The 18448-nt window shown below is 46.3% G+C and overlaps 1 protein-coding gene, 1 long non-coding RNA gene and 2 other non-coding genes across 4 annotated transcripts in view; 3 read left to right on the top strand and 1 right to left on the bottom strand.

The window, feature by feature from the left end:
• The window catches only part of LOC139357612 (uncharacterized), a 35544-nt gene extending 31408 nt beyond the window's left edge, over nucleotides 1–4136 (bottom strand). The window contains exon 1 of the long non-coding RNA XR_011611133.1: nucleotides 4066–4136. This is a non-coding gene — a long non-coding RNA (uncharacterized lncRNA). The remainder of the gene's footprint in view (nucleotides 1–4065) is intronic.
• A 442-nt stretch (nucleotides 4137–4578) lies between these two features.
• LOC105476325 (heat shock protein family A (Hsp70) member 8) lies at nucleotides 4579–9267 on the top strand. The gene is made up of 9 exons (XM_011732144.3): nucleotides 4579–4700; nucleotides 5426–5635; nucleotides 5945–6150; nucleotides 6461–6613; nucleotides 6701–7256; nucleotides 7475–7677; nucleotides 7911–8109; nucleotides 8269–8501; nucleotides 8838–9267. Exons 2-9 carry the CDS (start codon nucleotides 5431–5433, stop codon nucleotides 9021–9023), a joined length of 1941 nt encoding a protein of 646 aa, XP_011730446.1. The 5' UTR covers nucleotides 4579–4700; nucleotides 5426–5430; the 3' UTR covers nucleotides 9024–9267.
• On the top strand, nucleotides 7308–7395 carry LOC112425700 (small nucleolar RNA SNORD14). The gene has a single exon (XR_003016836.1). It is a non-coding gene; the product is annotated as a small nucleolar RNA SNORD14 (small nucleolar RNA).
• On the top strand, nucleotides 7742–7832 carry LOC112425679 (small nucleolar RNA SNORD14). The gene has a single exon (XR_003016822.1). It is a non-coding gene; the product is annotated as a small nucleolar RNA SNORD14 (small nucleolar RNA).
• Nucleotides 9268–18448: the final 9181 nt, after the last annotated feature.

Below are 18448 nucleotides of genomic sequence, written 5' to 3'. Positions count from 1 at the left end.
CGCCTGTAATCCCAGCTACTCACGAGGCTGAGGCAGGAGAATCGCTTGAACCTGGGAGGCGGAGGCTGCAATGAACTGAGATCACGCCATTGCACTCCAGACTGGGTGACAGAGAGACTCTGTCTTAGATTAAAAAAATAAAATAAAATGATAAGGAGCACTTTTTTTTCTTTAAGAGACAGGTTCTCACTTTGTCACCCTGGCTGGAGCTCAGTGGCACAATCACGGCTCACTACAGCCTCAACCTCCCAGGCTCAAACCATCTTCCCACCTCAGCCTCCTGAGTACCTGGGACTACAGGCACATGCCAACACGCCCAGCTAATTTTTGTATTTTTTGTAGAGATGGGGTCTCCTTATGTTGCCCAGGCTGGTCTTGAACTCCTGAGCTCAAGCCATCCACCAGCTTCGGCCTCCCAAAATGCTGAGATTACAGTGCCTGGCCAAGAGCGCATTTTATACAGCACCTCCTCTCCATAGTGCAGGGGCTAAACAAGATGACTAAGAGTTTGAAAGTAGAAAGCAATCTAGCCTGAGTTAGAAGCATAAGCTGTGGAATAAAATCTGATTTTGAAAAATTCAGGGTCAGCTAGGGATCTTAAGCAAATTATTTGACCTACTTGAACCTCAATTTCTTTATCTGAAAATGGGGACAGTATGATCTGCCAAAAATAGTTGTGAGGGTCATGTAAGAGAATATATGTCAAATGCTTAGCATGGTGCCCTGCGTAAAGCATTGAATAAAACATCAATGGCAAGGACTCTACTACCAGAAATACATTACAATAGGCATGAGAATGTTCTAAAGCATACAACCTGGTTTAGGAAGGCAAAGCATAATGCAGGGAAAAGATTTTGGGGCTATTTTTATGTATGCTGTTCTCCAGTTGCAATAATTTATACATGGCTGCAGTTAGAAATCAAAATATTAATAACAGCTTGCATCACTCTGGTTTCAAATTTCCCTGATGCAATGCAGTACACACACTCAAGTATTTGGGCAATCAGGGTATACATATATTGCATCTTTTAGTCATGTCACTGGGTCACGGAAGGGTTGTTTTCAGTATCTGAGTTTTTGAAGCAAGGGACTGTAAGTTTACTATTCTTTAATACTAATTCTTAAAAAATGCATATTTAGTAACAGTACACCACATAATCCTAATACAAATTACCCAATGAAATTCTAAACCTTAAATTTTTTCCATTTTTTTGAGACAGGGTTTTGCTCCGTCACTCAGGCTGGAGTGCAGGGGCACAATCATGGCTCACTGCAGCCTCTACCTCCTGAGCTCAAGTGATCCTCCCATCTCATTTTTTTTGGGATGGGGGTCTCACTATGTTGCCTAGGCTGGTTGAGACTTTTCAACAGAAGCAACCGAAACCAGATAACTATTAAATCATTTATTCATAAACTGAGGACGGCACAGTGGCTCACTCCTTAATCCCAGCACTTTGGGACGCCAAGGCGGGCAGATCATTTGAGGCCTGAGACCAGCCTGACCAATTGGTGAAACCCCATCCCTACTAAAATCACAAAAATTAGCGGGGCGTGACGGTACGGGCCTCTAATCCCAGCTACTTGGGAGGCTGAGACAGGAGAATTGCTTGAACCCAGGAGGTGGAGGTTGCAGCGAGCAGAGATCACACCACTGCACTCCAGCCTGGATAGAGTTAGACTTCACACCAAACAAACAAACAAAAACAGGCCAGGTGCGGTAGCTCACGCTTGTAATTCCAGCACTTTGGGAGGCTGAGGCAGGCGGATTACCTGAGGTCAGGAGTTTGAGACCAACCTGGCCAATATGGTGAAACCCTGTCTCTACTAAAATACAAAAACTAGCCAGGTTTGGTGGCGTGCACATGTAGTCACAGCTACTCACGAGGCTGAGGCAGGAGAATCTCTTGAACCCGGGAAGTGGAGGTTGCAGTGAGCCACGTTCGGCCACTGCACTCCAGCCTGGGGGACAGGGCGAGACTCCGTCTTTTCCGGGAGACTCCATTGGGAGATTCCATCTTTTCTGGGAGACGGAGTCGTGCCTTAGACTCCGTCTACAAAATGACGATCATAATAGTTGCTACCGCTTGGATTTACGGTGAGAATTACAGGAGGTAAGGTTGGCATGCGGTAGGCACACAAAAATGTTAAATCATTATCCTTTTATCCAGTCAGAAGTCCTAGGCTCAAGACTCCACTGCAGTCCCATGCAACCAAACTTTAATTTTAGATCTTAACTGTGTCATTTGAAACCCTGTGCGTTTAAAGTGGTGGAGACAGGACCTTCATCATATTCTGAGCTTTAAATATATGAATGCTAAATCATTCCATTTAATAAGACATAGCCCAAGTCCCAGAACACGTTTGAGAGTAACCACAAACAGAGGTTATTTGTTCTGCTTTCTTTAATCACTGCTATTGGATGGGATATCTCAAACAAGTGGATGTGTGCCCCAATTCTGTTTTCCACTGGTTCAATGATTAACATAATTACAAAAATGCAAAATACGGCACAGGGTGTAGTTTGAAATGTGTGCTTGTTAAACTTTAGGCTCTGGGGTGTGAAAAGAAAAATTCCAGATAACATTACTAGCAGTTAGCGTGGGGGACGGGAGGTTGCAAATACCAAAGGAAACTGAAAGCAGTGGCTCACAGTACACATCCTACCTCTTTCTGGAATTGAGTTGAATGTATTTCCAGGAAGGAAATTACACTGTAGCGTAACTAACAAAAGATATAAAATAAATCTTGAACCCAAAAAAAGCTAGATTTGATTCTAGCTCACCCAGCTGCTTACCTTCCCACAAATGGTATCATTTTTCTCCTGATATAGGGACGAATAATACACACCTTAGAGAACTGTGATGATGATTAGATGACAAATGAAAGCATTTTGTATGTAGTGAAAGCATTGTATAAAATTAAATTCTTGGGGCGTGGGGAGAGGCTAAGAATATATCTCCATGAACTCTAAGCCAACATTCCTCCCCAAAAGGAAAATATGAAAAGGAAATTCTTCATATGTTTTGGGTCTGTCTCTACCCTTTAAAGGCTTTGACAAGGACAAGATGTCCTCGCTCTTCTGAAGCCTTTTTCGCAGTCTACAGACCTTCTAATTCCAGCCCTGCTACTGTAAGTTCTTTTGGTGTAGCCTTAAAAAAATCTTTTCCCCCATCGGTGCCTACTTATCTACTAAACAGGAATAATGGCTACCCTGCCTGCCTGAAAGGACACAGGGAGTGTTCAAGGTACCTGAGACAGGCTCTTGGAACAAGGCCCCACATGTCCGCGGCCACGCACAACACTGCACAATGTAAAATACCAGGCACCACTGTTTTGCGCACCAGCTTAGTCACGTTTTCAAAGCGTCTGCATGGTCTGTCGTTTAATTTTTGATGAAAGTCAAACCAGTAAAGGGATACCACCTCATGTTACTGAAAATACAAACGTTCATAAACTCTAAATCAAGGACGCACGGCTACTGGAACCTATGATTCCTAACCCCTGGTTCACCTAACGGAGAACACACTCGCCACCTTTTAAATGTTTATTTTATAAACAATGGGGAAATGTGGGGCTTGGGCTAGTGGGGGAAGAACTGAGCCAAGAAGCCGAATCTGTTCTAGACGGAGGTGGGAAGGGGCCTAGGGGTCGGGGGTTCAGAGAAGCGGGTTCGCCTTTTTTTCCCCGGAGGAGTCCAGACACGACCGCGTCCTGAGGCGGTTTTGAGAAGCCAGGCCCCTTACACTTCTGCGTCGGGGGCTGCCTCCCAGCAGTTCCCGTAGGGAAATGCGGGTGCTGGGGGGCCTGCCGAGCTAACCCGCCCCACCCCGCGGCGGCCTGGCGGCTCCCTCGAATCCCAACCCTGGGTGCCCCTGAGCGAGCAGCCCTAGTGGCACCCTGAAGCCGGAACCTTCGCCCACGCCCCTCGGGGTCAGCCCTTGCCCAAAGCCACGCTATGAAATATAGGTTCGCGAAACCTGGGGCACTCAGAGGATCGTCTGGAACATGGAGATGGGGGATGGGAAAAGAGGAATGAGGACGTGTGTGGGGGAAGGGAGCAACAACCTTCGCAGCCATTTTGTCCTCGCTCCACTTCCGTCTTCTCCTCCCCGGCTCCCGCGCCCGAACCCCTCCCTTCAGGCCCCGCGCGATTCCTCCCCCAGTTCTGCGCGGGCCTAGAGCGCGGCAAGCGCCGCTATCATTGGTTGGTTCCAAGTTTTGCCCGCCCCTCTTCTTCCACCTTTTTCCGCCCCCTCCTGCCCGCGCAAGCTGGGGGCGCATGCGTAGAGGCGGACGCTCCCCTCCCCCGCCCGGGGTAACTGAGGACTCCCGCGCGCGGGCTGTCTGCGCCCCACCCTCCCTTTCCCCGGAGCCGTCCGGAGAGCGGGGGCGAGCTTGAAAGTTCCAGAACGCTGCGGTGAGTGCGTTATCGCGAGGCGGAGCGCGGTGGGGTGGGTGCGGAAGGGGGCGAGGCCCGAGGAGTGGAGCCGGGCTTGTGATTGGGTCTTGTAAGGGCAACCTGGCGTCTATTGGCCGGGGAAGCCGTAATGGCAGGCAGCAGGGGCGGGCCCCTTCTGGAAGGTTCTGAGATAGGGTATAAGAGGGAGGGTGGCGGGCGGAAACCGGTCTCATTGAACTCGCCTGCAGCTCCGGGGGGTCCTGTGACTTTTGTCTTTATCGGAGCCAGGCTTACACGCCAGGTAAAGCTTCTGCTCGAGAGTTGGGTTATGGGTCTGGGAGCGTGCACTTTCCACACGGACCGGTTGAGCTTGTTGCGGCTTGGAGAGTTCTGAGAATTTTGTCGAGGCGAGTGTGCGGCCGCTTCCACCGGCTTAAGGGGCCTCAGTTTTCGGTGGGGTGGCACCGGCGCTTGGTTGCAGCCGGCAGGACAGAAATATAGGAGTTGGGCCGCAGCCCCAGGGGAGCCTGGGAGACGCCCGGCGACCGCGTGGCGGGGGAGGGTTGCCGCATCGCCTACCCTGGCGCGCAGGGAAGTGGAGCGAGGGTTTTCTTTACCTCGCTTCCTTGTGTAGTCCGGTCCTACCATGGTTCTTCAAAGCCGTACTTGGCGTGCTTCCAATATGGGGGTGCATTCCGGATCAGTCAAAACCCCAGTTGACTCGGGGACACTGGCACCTGGCGAGGGAGATGGGCTAGATAGGGCTCAGTTCCAGGTTAAGACCACGTGCTCAGCAACGCCCCAGGCCCTCTGGTGGGTGGTTCATCCAGGGTGTGCTTGGCAGCGGTTGGCACGGCAACCCGGACTGCAGCAGTAGTTCTGAACCTTTGGTGTGCTTAAACAAGAGGTGATGGTCACTACCTCTTGGTGGTGGCTGTATCTTTTTCCTGGTTAGGAGTTGTTTTAAGGGATGAGGGAAATACTTTGATTAACTGGATTTTTAAACCTGATTTTTCTTTTTTTCAGCAACCATGTCCAAGGGACCTGCAGTTGGTATTGATCTTGGCACCACCTACTCTTGTGTGGGTGTTTTCCAGCACGGAAAAGTAGAGATAATTGCCAATGATCAGGGAAACCGAACCACTCCAAGCTATGTTGCCTTTACGGACACTGAACGGTTGATCGGTGACGCTGCAAAGAATCAAGTTGCAATGAACCCCACCAACACAGTTTTTGGTGAGCTACTAATTTTAAGTGACTGAACAAATTTAACAGGTCTAGGAAGCAGAAGAGTTTATGAAATGTGAAGGGGGAGCTTTTTGTTTTTGAAAAATGAGCTATGACCAAGTCTGTTATAAAACGGGTTATAGAAACTTTTCAGGCTGAAAATCTACATAATGTAGGATGTCAAAATTGGAACCTTTGCTACCTATATGGTAGTTGAATTCACCTACCTATGAACTTCGGCATTTGAGTAATCATGAACTTGGGTTTTATCAGAAGAGGTATGAAATTGAAAGTGTTTTCATTTGATACCTTTTACAGATGCCAAACGTCTGATTGGACGCAGATTTGATGATGCTGTTGTCCAGTCTGATATGAAGCATTGGCCCTTCATGGTGGTGAATGATGCTGGCAGGCCCAAGGTCCAAGTAGAATATAAGGGAGAGACCAAAAGCTTCTATCCAGAGGAGGTATCCTCTATGGTTCTGACAAAGATGAAGGAAATTGCAGAAGCCTATCTTGGGAAGGTGAGGTTTGTTTTTCAGTATGTTTTTCAGCATTCTGGAGTAGTTAAGCCCATTGACTCCAGTGGGGCACTGGCACCTGGTGAGGGAGGGGAACAGATGGGGCGCAGCTCGGCGTTAAGACCACGTGCACTGCCCCCAGGCTCTTTGGGAAGCTGGGTCAACACCAGAAACCAGTGAATCTTGACAATTAGTAATTTACATTTTTGGGGGGGTGCTCCAGCAGTTTTTGTTTCACCAGCATTAATCCATTTGCTGGAGTTTGTGTATCTAAGTATAATAGTTGGATCTGTGATTTCTTCCTTATTCGTAGACTGTTACCAATGCTGTGGTCACAGTGCCAGCTTATTTTAATGACTCTCAGCGTCAGGCTACCAAAGATGCTGGAACTATTGCTGGTCTCAATGTACTTAGAATTATTAATGAGCCAACTGCTGCTGCTATTGCTTACGGCTTAGACAAAAAGGTATGTACCATTTGTGATGCAAAGTCCAGATTATTTTAAGATTAATTTGATTGTCAGAAACTTAAATGAGATTGTTTTCAATGGCAGGTTGGAGCAGAAAGAAACGTGCTTATCTTTGACCTGGGAGGTGGCACTTTCGATGTGTCAATCCTCACTATTGAGGATGGAATCTTTGAGGTCAAGTCTACAGCTGGAGACACCCACTTGGGTGGAGAAGATTTTGACAACCGAATGGTCAACCATTTTATTGCAGAGTTCAAGCGCAAGCATAAGAAGGACATCAGCGAGAACAAGAGAGCTGTAAGACGCCTTCGTACTGCTTGTGAACGTGCTAAGCGTACGCTCTCTTCCAGCACCCAGGCCAGTATTGAGATCGATTCTCTCTATGAAGGAATCGACTTCTATACCTCCATTACCCGTGCCCGATTTGAAGAATTGAATGCTGACCTGTTCCGTGGCACCCTGGACCCAGTAGAGAAAGCCCTTCGAGATGCCAAACTAGACAAGTCACAGATTCATGATATTGTCCTGGTTGGTGGTTCTACTCGTATCCCCAAGATTCAGAAGCTTCTCCAAGATTTCTTCAACGGAAAAGAACTGAATAAGAGCATCAACCCTGATGAAGCTGTTGCTTATGGTGCAGGTAACAAAAGTATTTCAATTCTAAAAGGCAGGCAGGAGATGAGGAGGTGACTCGCTGTGATGAGTGATTGTTAAACATTCGTAGTTTCCACCAAAAGCTTGGCTAATGATGGCAACACCTTCCTTGGATGTCTGAGCGAGTGATAGTGGTTAAAACAGGAGCTATGCACTGGGTTTTTTTGTTTTAACTTTCTAACGTTAACTTTTTTTCTTTGCTAGCTGTCCAGGCAGCCATCCTGTCTGGAGACAAGTCTGAAAATGTTCAAGATTTGTTGCTCTTGGATGTCACTCCTCTTTCCCTTGGTATTGAAACTGCTGGTGGAGTAATGACCGTCCTTATTAAGCGTAATACCACCATTCCTACCAAGCAGACACAGACCTTCACTACCTATTCTGACAACCAGCCTGGTGTGCTTATTCAGGTATGTTTTCTGTACTTTTCTTGCTTGGCTTACTGATACCAGATAAAGAGAAGTCTGGACTGACTCGCTATGATGATGGATTCCAAAACCATTCGTAGTTTCCACCAGAAAGTCTTATTTATGTTGGCCAGTTCCTTCCTTGGATGTCTGAGCGACCATTCTTCCTTAGCAGGACTCTAGCACTAGCAGAGATGTGAAGTCCATTGTAGTAATTTGTTTTATTCCCTACTAAGGTCTATGAAGGTGAGCGTGCCATGACCAAGGATAACAACCTGCTTGGCAAGTTTGAACTCACGGGCATACCTCCTGCACCCCGAGGTGTTCCTCAGATTGAAGTCACTTTTGACATTGATGCCAATGGTATCCTGAATGTCTCTGCTGTGGACAAGAGTACAGGAAAAGAGAATAAGATTACTATCACTAATGACAAGGGTAAGTAAACACACATGGCACTGTCATTTCGTCTTGACAGGGATCATAGTGGTATTTCAATTGAGTTTCTGGTGCCTCAAGGGCATCTAGCTAAGAGAAACTAGAGTTATACGGGAAATGTAAGGCTTTTTTACTTAAAAGACTTAATTTCTTTCCTAGGCCGTTTGAGCAAGGAAGACATTGAACGTATGGTCCAGGAAGCTGAGAAGTACAAAGCTGAAGATGAGAAGCAGAGGGACAAGGTATCATCCAAGAATTCACTGGAGTCCTATGCATTCAACATGAAAGCAACTGTCGAAGACGAGAAACTTCAAGGCAAGATTAACGATGAGGACAAACAGAAGATTCTGGACAAGTGTAATGAAATTATCAACTGGCTTGATAAGAATCAGGTTTGTGATTTTCCCCATCCCCCACTCAATGGAGGGAGAGGGGAAGGGGGAAGGGGATGGTAAAACCAAGCTTGAGCTGGATTTCAGTATAGGGTCACAATGATGAATGGTCCAAAACATTCGCGGTTTCCACCAGAATTCAAGGTGTTGGCAACTACCTTCCTTGGATGTCTGAGTGACCCCAAGATGTTAAGAATAAGGCCCTATTTTAATGTTGACAGTTGGCCCTCTTGTAGGAGTTGGTGTCAGCGACTTAGTATCAGGTTGCATCAGGGTTAGAGAAAGGTTATTAACGTTACAAGAACTTGTAGTAATTCCTTTTTTCTCTTCCTCCAGACTGCCGAGAAGGAAGAGTTTGAACATCAGCAGAAAGAGCTGGAGAAAGTTTGCAACCCCATCATCACCAAGCTGTACCAGAGTGCAGGAGGCATGCCAGGAGGAATGCCTGGGGGATTCCCTGGTGGTGGAGCTCCTCCCTCTGGTGGTGCTTCCTCAGGGCCCACTATTGAAGAGGTTGATTAAGCCAACCCAAGTATAGGTGTAGCATTGTTCCACACATTTAAAACATTTGAAGGACCTAAATTTGTAGCAAATTCTGTGGCAGTTTTAAAAAGTTAAGCTGCTATAGTAAGTTACTGGGCATTCTCAATACTTGAATATGGAACATGCACAGGGGAAGGAAACAACATTGCACTTTATAAACACTGTATTGTAAGTGGAAAATGCAATGTCTTAAATAAAACTATTTAAAATTGGCACCATAAAATTGTTTTGACTCTTTAGTTTCCCAGGTCAGCTGCTGGGAGTAGTAGTCCTGGGTGATTATGTGAATCTTACTAACTTTCCCCCTTCCTCTTAAACTAAGCTTGAGTTACAAGGGCTGGGTGGCAAGTTGCCCTTCAGAGCATTGTGGCTAATACGTTTTAGAATTGAGAGCTTTCAGAAGGGGAAGCATGAGAAATCAGATCTAGATCAAACTAACCTTAGTCCTTACGTGGAGAGGCAGAAAGCTGACTTTTAATGGTGTTTTGTAAACCTGTGTAATCCCACTTAGGAGCAGAGGCTTACTTCCCCGGAGCTTTGTGCTAGATGAGGAGTAAGAATTTAAGAGATCAGAACCAAATACTGGGCAGCGAATGTTAAGCTACATGGCAGAGATAACTTTGAATCTCAATCTTTTGTATGAGCCACTGCCCTGTAGGTTTCTATTTCCTCTTCCTAAGATGATTGAGAGCGCCAGGGGGATGGAGCTAATCTGCCACCTGATTCATTTGGGTCCCAACAGCGAATTGTGATAACCTAGGGGAGCAGGCTGTTAAGTGTCATTATGTAGGTGACAGATTTCAGTGGATTAGCTGATCTTTGCCAAAAAGCTAATTCGTGAAGGAGCTGCAGTTTTTCCCTTTGGTACTGAAGGGCTACTAATGTCTGGGTAGCCCTAGCTACCAGCACACATTTTTACTTTTGTTGAAGGGTTTTTATTATTGTTGCACAGGCTGGAGTGCAGATGGCACGATCTCATTGTATGTCATTAAGAGTGTAATGGTGCAACCCCTGTCCCCTAGTTCAAGGGATCCTCCTGCCTCAGCCTCCCGAGTAGCCAGGATTATAGCCATGTGCCACCACGCCTGGCTAATTTGCATTTTTTAGTAGAGATGGGCTTTCTCCATGTTCAGGCTGATCCTACCTCAGGTGATCCGCTTGCCTCAGCCTTCCAAAACGCTGGGATTACAGGAGTGGGTCACCGCACCTGGCAGTAGTACACATTTTTGGCATGTTTCTTTGGGTGAGAATTTTACCTGGGCTTTAGTTTTTCTTAGCGGTGTGTGCTCACTTGTACAGGCTGGACTGGAACTCCTGGCCCCAAGTGGTCACCCAGCCTTAGTTCCAAGTAGCCGGTTCTGCAAGCGTATGTTAATGCACATGGGCGTACCATGTATTTGAGATGGTTACAAACTTTTTGATGCCTTAACTCAAAACGAGACTAAAGGGTAAATACACTTTTATCTTGTTTCACGTGGAATCTTAATGTGGAAGGTTTTCAGTGGTAGCTGTTACTGCAAATTTTTGAACTTCAGGTTAATGTTAGCTTAATGTTTCATTAGTGAAACATGAAGTTAGAGGAATAAATATGGCAATGTTTCCCCTATACAGATAACACCTTGTTGGACATGTATAATGTATAGTAAGGAATTGGGGCTTGGGAAGGTGGGAATATTTGCTAGGTTTTCTCAGTTATTTGTATTATATTTTCATCTATTTATAAACCAGAATGTGTTTATAGATGACACTGAGGCTCAGGTGGAGTACCCTTAATGTCATCACGTAGTCTAATCTGGGGAATTGGATTTTTTTTTTTTGAGATAGCCTCCCTTACCCAGGCTGGAGTGCGGTAGTGCGATCTCACTGCAATCTTTGCCTCCCACCTTTGCATTCTCCCACCTTCCGAGTAGCTGGGACACAATTCCCAGCTAATTTTTATATTTTCTGTAGAGCGGGGGTTTTGCCATGTTGTCCAGGCTAGTCTTGAATTTTTGACCTCAAACGATCTTACCGCCTTGACCTCCCAAACTGCTGGGATTACAAGTGTGAGCCACTGCGCCTGGCCTATTTGTAATTAGGGTTCTGCTGTGGGCTAGTAGTTTAAAAAGCCAGTAAAGATGTTTATACCATGTAAATGTCGAATTAGCTGTTTATTAGGTAAGCTTTAGAGGAAGAGAAGGTAACCATAGGGACAACAATGCCTACCACTTCCCATTCAATTTTGAGTTAATGGCATTTGCTTCTCCCCTTATTTGATTCTCCAAATAACCTTACAATGGAGGGATGGTGGATGCTCTGGCTGTGCATGCACAAATCTACACGGTGGCAAAATTTGCTTTTACAAGTTACTGTAAAGAGGTTTTAGTTGATAGAAGGAAACTCCATGACTTAGATCGTTTGTTCTGTCCCTGCTGCATAGGGTGCTACTGGATTGGGAAGACAGGCCAAAAAATTTAATCTCCAGGTCCAGTTTAGGAGTTTTTTTTTTTTTTTTTTTTTTTTTTTTTTTTTTTTTTGAGACGGAGTCTCGCTCTGTCGCCCAGGCTGGAGTGCAGTGGCCGGATCTCAGCTCACTGCAAGCTCCGCCTCCGGGGTTTACGCCATTCTCCTGCCTCAGCCTCCAAGTAGCTGGGACTACAGGCGCCCGCCACCTCGCCCGGCTAGTTTTTTTTGTATTTTTTAGTAGAGACGGGGTTTCACTGTGTTAGCCAGGATGGTCTCGATCTCCTGACCTCGTGATCCACCCATCTCGGCCTCCCAAAGTGCTGGGATTACAGGCTTGAGCCACCGCGCCCGGCCCAGTTTAGGAGTTTCTGCTGAACTTGGCAATATGATTATATTCTAAAATGTGTTTTTATTACTATAGCTTTTCAAGTTTCTATTTGACCTTACTAGATGTTTTTCTTTTTCTTTTTCTTTTTCTTTTTCTTTTTTTGGAGATGGAGTCTTGCTCTATCGCCCAGGCTGAAGTGCAGTGGTGCAGCTTGCTGCAGCCTCCACCTCCCGGGCTCAAGCAATTCTGCCTCAGTCTCCTGAGTAGCTGGGACTACAGGCGCACGCTGCCGCGCCCAGCTAATGTTTTGTATTTTAGTAGAGATGGGGTTTCACCGTGTATCCAGGCTCAGTATCCTGAGTTCAGGCAATCTGCCCACCTCCCAAAGTGCTGGGATTACAAGCATAAGCCACCACGCCCAGCCCTTAATAGACTTCTAAGGGAATAATTGTTTAAAGCTATAGCAATAAACAGCAATAAATAACATCTAAGGGAATAATTGTCTAAAGCCAGTGCAATAAAATTCTCCAACAATATTACTGCAATATTTATGTTACATATAAAATTAAAAAATGACAATGCCCGTGAAAAGTCCTTTGTCCAAACAATGTTGAATACTTAAAATATTCCAGGCCTTAGGCTTTCAAAGGAAAAGTGAGTGGTCTTTTGGATTCCGTTAAGATTGGATGAAGTGGCCGGGCGCGGTGGCTCAAGCCTGTAATCCCAGCACTTTGGGAGGCCGAGGCGGGCGGATCACAAGGTCAGGAGATCGAGACCACAGTGAAACCCCGTCTCTACTAAAAATACAAAAAAATTAGCCGGGCGCGGTGGCGGGCGCCTGTAGTCCCAGCTACTCAGGAGGCTGAGGCAGGAGAATGGCGGGAACCCGGGAGGCGGAGCTTGCAGTGAGCCGAGATCGCGCCACTGCACTCCAGCCTGGGCAACAGCGTGAGACTCCGTCTCAAAAAAAAAAACAAAAAACAAGATTGGATGAAGTGGTTGTAAGAAATAGGAAACGCTGAGAATTTCCATTTCCGTGGGGCAATGTACTGATGTAAAGTCATCTTTGTCCACTAGATGGCAGTAGCTATTTATGAAACTATCAGAGTACAGAGTCGGCGGGGGGGTGGGAGAGGCGGTGGGGAAGCTGCTGTAACGTTGTGCTGTTGTGCTTTCCAGCTGGAAGCACAGTAAATAATGAAGAAAGTCAGCCCGAAATATCCACAATTGCCTTCCAGGCAAAGCATTCTTTTATTCTCTTCTCTTTTTTTTTTTTTTTTTTTTTTTTTTGAGATGGAATTTCGCTCTTGTTGCCCAGGCTGGAGTGCAATGGCAAGATCTTGGCTCACTGCAACCTCCACCTCCCAAGCTCAAGCAACTCTCCTTCCTCAGCCTCCGGAGTAGCTGGGATTACAGCCATGCGCCACCATGCCTGGCTGATTTTGTGTTTTTGGTAGAGACAGGGTTTCTCCATGTTGGTCAAGCTGCTCTCGAGCTCCCAACTTCAGGTGATCCACCCGCCTTGGCCTCCCAAAGTGCTAGGATTACAGGTGTGAGCCACTGCGCCCAGCCCAGCATTCTCAACTGAGCAAGTGCCCTGCTCAGGTGGGAGTAATGGCTTGAGTTGGGATCTCAGGATATTTGGGGGTGGTTGTGGAGGGATGGGTAATACAGACAGGTTTAGAATACGGAGGGTGAGGTGAAGAAAAAGCTCAGAATATAGCCTTTCCTGATCCACACTGGATAGTTTAAGTCCCCATTGTTATTTCCCTCATCCCCCTGAACTGCTTCTGGGTTTCTCAACACACTTTGGTGAAATGCTTAAATTCCTCACCAAGTTCACCCAAGAAAGGAGAAACAGCTGTGTGCACACCTGTGTTCCCAGTGTCTGCCGCATAAGCAGCATATATTTGTCAAGTGAATGAATAAAAAGTGGTAGGTGGAGCAGGTACCCAAGAGAGTAGACTGTGCTCCCTTTGTGCTTTATAATAGTCTGCTCATGATGATCTCTCTTGGAAGAGTGGGAGAATGGTTGCTGGATGAGCTCAGACTCTCTGTTCCTTGCAGGGTAGGGAGCCAACATTAGAGTTGCATGCAATAAGGAGAAAGTGATCAAACCTGGAGCAACTTTGGGTGCAAGAAAGTTGGCAATAACAGAATTGCCAAGATCTTGACTGGAATGAAGGTCCACTTGGTGTCTTCACATTGCCTCTGAGATCTGGGCACTATCTCAGACTGGGCACAGTGTAGCTAGTCTGCAGTATGAGAAGACTGTCAGGGCCTGCCTGGAGCAATGGGACCTCTGCTAGAACACTGGGCCACAGCACAGAACATTCAGAGCATGCAGCCAGCCCAATTTTAATTTTTTTTATTTATTTATTTTTGAGACAGGGTCTTGCTCTGTCACTCAAGCTGGGATGCAGTGACATGATCACAGCTGACTGCAGTCTCTGCCTCCTGGGCTCAAGTGATCCTCTTCCTGAGCAGCTGGAACCACAAGCGCATGCCACCACACCCAGCTAATTTTGTACTTTTTTGTGTAGAGACGGGGTTTTGCCATGTTGCCAAGATAAAGTCAAAGACACCATCAAGAAAGCGAAAGGGAAACCTATAAAACTAGATACACAAAAACAAAATATTTATAAATCACATATCTGATGAGGGACTGTTATCCCGAATACATTGAAAACACTCATAACTCAATAATAAAAAGACAACCCATTTTTTTAAATGGGCAAAATATCTGAATAGACCCTTCTTCAACAAAGATAAACAAATAGGTAATAAGCACATGAAAAGATGCTCAACGTTAGCCACCAGTGAAATGCAACTTATCACAGAGATAGAATTTCTTTTTTTTTTTTTTTTTTTTGAGACAGAGTCTCGCTCTGTCAACCAGGCTGGAGTGCAGTGGCCGGATCTCAGCTCACTGCAAGCTCCGCCTCCTGGGTTTATGCCATTCTCCCGCCTCAGCCTCCTGAGTGGCTGGGATTACAGGCGCCCACCACCTCACCCAGCTAGTTTTTTGTATTTTTTAGTAGAGACGGGGTTTCACCGTGTTCGCCAGGATGGTCTCGATCTCCTGACCTCGTGATCCGCCCGTCTCGGCCTCCCAAAGTGCTGGGATTACAGGCTTGAGCCACTGTGCCCGGCCCAGAGATAGAATTTCTCCTACATTAGGATGTCTATAGAATCGCTTGAACCCAGGAAGCAGAGGTTGCAGTGAGCTGAGATCAAGCCACAGCACTCCAGCCTGGGCAACAGAGTGAGACTCTGTCTCAAAAAAAAAAAAAAGGAATTCAGTACTGATATGTGGTTCAACATAGATTAGCCTTAAAAATATTATGGTAAGTGAAAGAACCCAGTCACAAAAAAAAAAGCATATGATTCTATTTATATGAAATGTGCAGAATAGGAAATCTTTTAAGACAAAAAAGATTGATGGTTGCATAGGCTGAGGGGAAAAACAGTTGGGGAGAAATGCAGAGTGATAAAGGGTATGGGATATTTGTTTTGGGGTGATCAGATTGTTCTGAATTGATTGTGATGTGATGATTGCACAATTCTGTAAACTAAAAATATTGAATTATACCCTTTAGATGGGTGAATTGTCTGATCTCAATAAAGCTTTATATATATTAACTGAAAAAGAAAGAGGTATAGGACTGGCTTCCCCTGCAAGGAGAAAAGAGAACGCAAGACAGAGACAGAGACAAAGGCCTACCATTGTAATTGGGAACATGGATGAGGAAGAACAATATTGCTCAGCTCAAGGCTGAGGTGGGTGGATTGCTTAAGGCCAGGAATTCAAGAGCAGCCTGGGCAACATGGCAAAATCCCATCTCTACTAAAATACAAAAATTAGCTGGGCATGGTGGCACATGCCCATGGTCCTAACTGCTTGGGAGGCTGAGATAGGAGGATGGCTTGAACCCGGGAGGCAGAGGTTGCAGTGAGCTGAGATGGCGCCACTGCACTGCATCCTGGGCGATGGAGTGAGACTCTGTCCGCCCCCCCAACTCCACAAAAAAGAAGGAAAAAGAAAAAATAATAAGATTCTTACTCTCAAAGAATGGAATAATCATGGCTGTGCTGGGTTTAGTGGGGTTTTTTATTTTTTATTTTTGGTAGTTTTATCATTTTATTTTATAATCAGCAGTTAGCTCTTATCTACATTGACAGTCTATACATTTTTGAAAGTGGCAACAGGTCCATAGGTACAGAGCTTTTTTTGGTGAATCTTCATCCTCATGTTTTTTGTGTACATGGATATGGACGTGGTATGGGACATTCCTTATTGCTTTGGCCCAGACAGTTTTGTTAAGCCGGGTATCAGTGTGCACATCTGGAGTCCCCATCTCCATGGCAAATTTCTGGATCTCTCTGAGTGCCAGAGGGGCACCCTTTTTGAAGCCCACTTCACGGATGCGCTTGTAAATGTTCATGGTGTAGTCTCAGGTGATCACCTTCGCTGATGGTAGAATAGCCCTTCTCGCCACCCTTCTTTGCAAGAGCCATTCTGCCAGGTCCAAATTGTTTTGTTTTTGTTTTTTTGAGACAGAGTCTCACTCTGTTGCCCAGGCTGGAATGCAGTGAGGCCATCTCGGCTCACTGCAGCCTCCACTGCCCAGGTTCAAAGGATTGTTGGCTTCAGCTTCCGGAGTAGCTGGGATTACAGACATGCGCCACCATGCCTGGCTAAATGTTTTGTATTTTCAGTAGCAACAGGGTTTCACCACGTTGTCCAGGCTGGTCTCGAACTCCTGGCCTCAAGCAGTCCACCCACCTTGGCGTCCCACAGTGCTAGGATTACAGGTGTGAGCCACCGTACTGGCCTGTTTTTTATTTTTTAAAAAATTTCTACACTTTAATTTGAGACATTGTGGGCACTCAAACCAAGTGGATACAGGTCCACTTAGGAGGTGAGAAAAAATTAGATTGTACTGGAAAGAAGGTGGGTTGTGGCCTTACAGGCGCGGTGACTAATGCCTGTAATCTCAGCACTGTGGGAGGCTGAGTCAGGCAGATCACCTGACGTCAGGAGTTCAAGACCAGCCTGGCCAACATGGTGAAACCCCAACTCTACTAAAAATACAAAAATTAGCCGGGTATGGTGGCGCATGCCCGTAATCCCAGCTACTCAGGAGGCTGAGGCAGGAGAATCATTGGAAGTATGGAGGCGGAGGTTCCAGTGAGCCGAGATCTCACCACTGCACTCCAGCCTGGGCGACAGAGCGAGACTCCATGTCAAAAAAAGAAAGAAAGAAAAGAAGGAACAATGGTCGTGCCAAGAAGGACTGCAGTCATGTGCAGTCTATTTGCTGCAAGAACTGTGACCGATATGTGCCCAAGGATAAGGCCATTAAGAAATTCATCATTTGAAACATAGTGGAGGCCACAGCAGTCAGGGACGTTTCTGAAACAAGAATTTTCGATACCTAGGTCCCTCCCAAGCTGAATGTGAAGCACATTACCATGTGAGTTGTGCAGTTCACAGCAAAGTAGTCAGGAATCGATCTCATGACACCTGCAAGGTCCATTTAGACCTGTGGGTGCTGCCCCATGACCCCCACCAAAGCCCATGTAAGGAGCTGAGTCCTTAAAGACTGAAGATGAGCCAGGTGCGGTGGCTCAAGCCTGTAATCCCAGCACTTTGGGAGGCCAAGGCGGGCGGGTCACGAGGTCAGGAGATCCAGACTATCCTGGCTAACACGGAGAAAGTCTGTCTCTACTAAAAATACAAAAAAATTAGCCAGGCGTGGTGGTAGGCGCCTGTAGTCCCAGCTACTCAGGAGGCTGAGGCAGGAGAATGGCATGAACCCGGGAGGCGGAGCTTGCAGTGAGCCGAGATCACGCCACTGCACTCCAGCCTGGGCACAGAACAAGACTCAGTCTCAAAAAAAAAAAAACAAAAAAAAACAAAGAGACTGAAGATGGATTATTCTCTGGAGAAAAATACAGTGGAAATTGTACTTTTAAAAAAAAATTAAAATTGGCTGGGCATGGTGGCTCACACCTGTAATCCCAGCACTTTGGGAGACTGAGGGAGGCGGATCACCTGAGGTTGGGAGTTAGAGACCAGCCTGACCAACATGGATTAAACCCCGTCTCTACTAAAAATACAAAATTAGCCGGGTGTGGTGGTGCATGCCTGTAACCCCAGCTTCTTGGGAGGCTGAGGCAGGAGAATCGCTTGAACCCGGGAGGCAGAGGTTGGTGAGCCGAGATGGTGCCACTGCACTCCAGGGCAACAAGAGTGGAACTCTGTCTTAAAAAAAAAAAAAGTGAAAAAGAAATGGGGGTTATAATACTCAACCATTAGTTTGTTATGAGGATGAAATTAGCCAGTCTGTGTCAGACTCTCAGAGTGCTCAATAAATCGGGGCTATTATCACTATTAATTAGATTATAATAATTAGTATTGTTTCCTAAGGTTGCTGTAGCGAAGTTCCAACAACTGTGTAGCTTAAAACAACAGAAATCTACTGACGACTAGAGGCCTGACATCAAGGTGTCAGTAGGGCCTTGCTTCCTTTAAAGGCACGAGGGAGGGAACTGTCCGATGCCTCTCTATGAGCTTCTGGTAGCTTCGGGTGTTTCTTGCATCACTCCAGTCACATGGCCGTCTACT

The sequence above is a fragment of the Macaca nemestrina genome, chromosome 12 (assembly GCF_043159975.1).
Source record: "Macaca nemestrina isolate mMacNem1 chromosome 12, mMacNem.hap1, whole genome shotgun sequence".
NCBI classification, from domain to species: Eukaryota; Metazoa; Chordata; class Mammalia; order Primates; family Cercopithecidae; genus Macaca; species Macaca nemestrina.
This window is presented reverse-complemented; position numbering and strand designations above follow the sequence as displayed.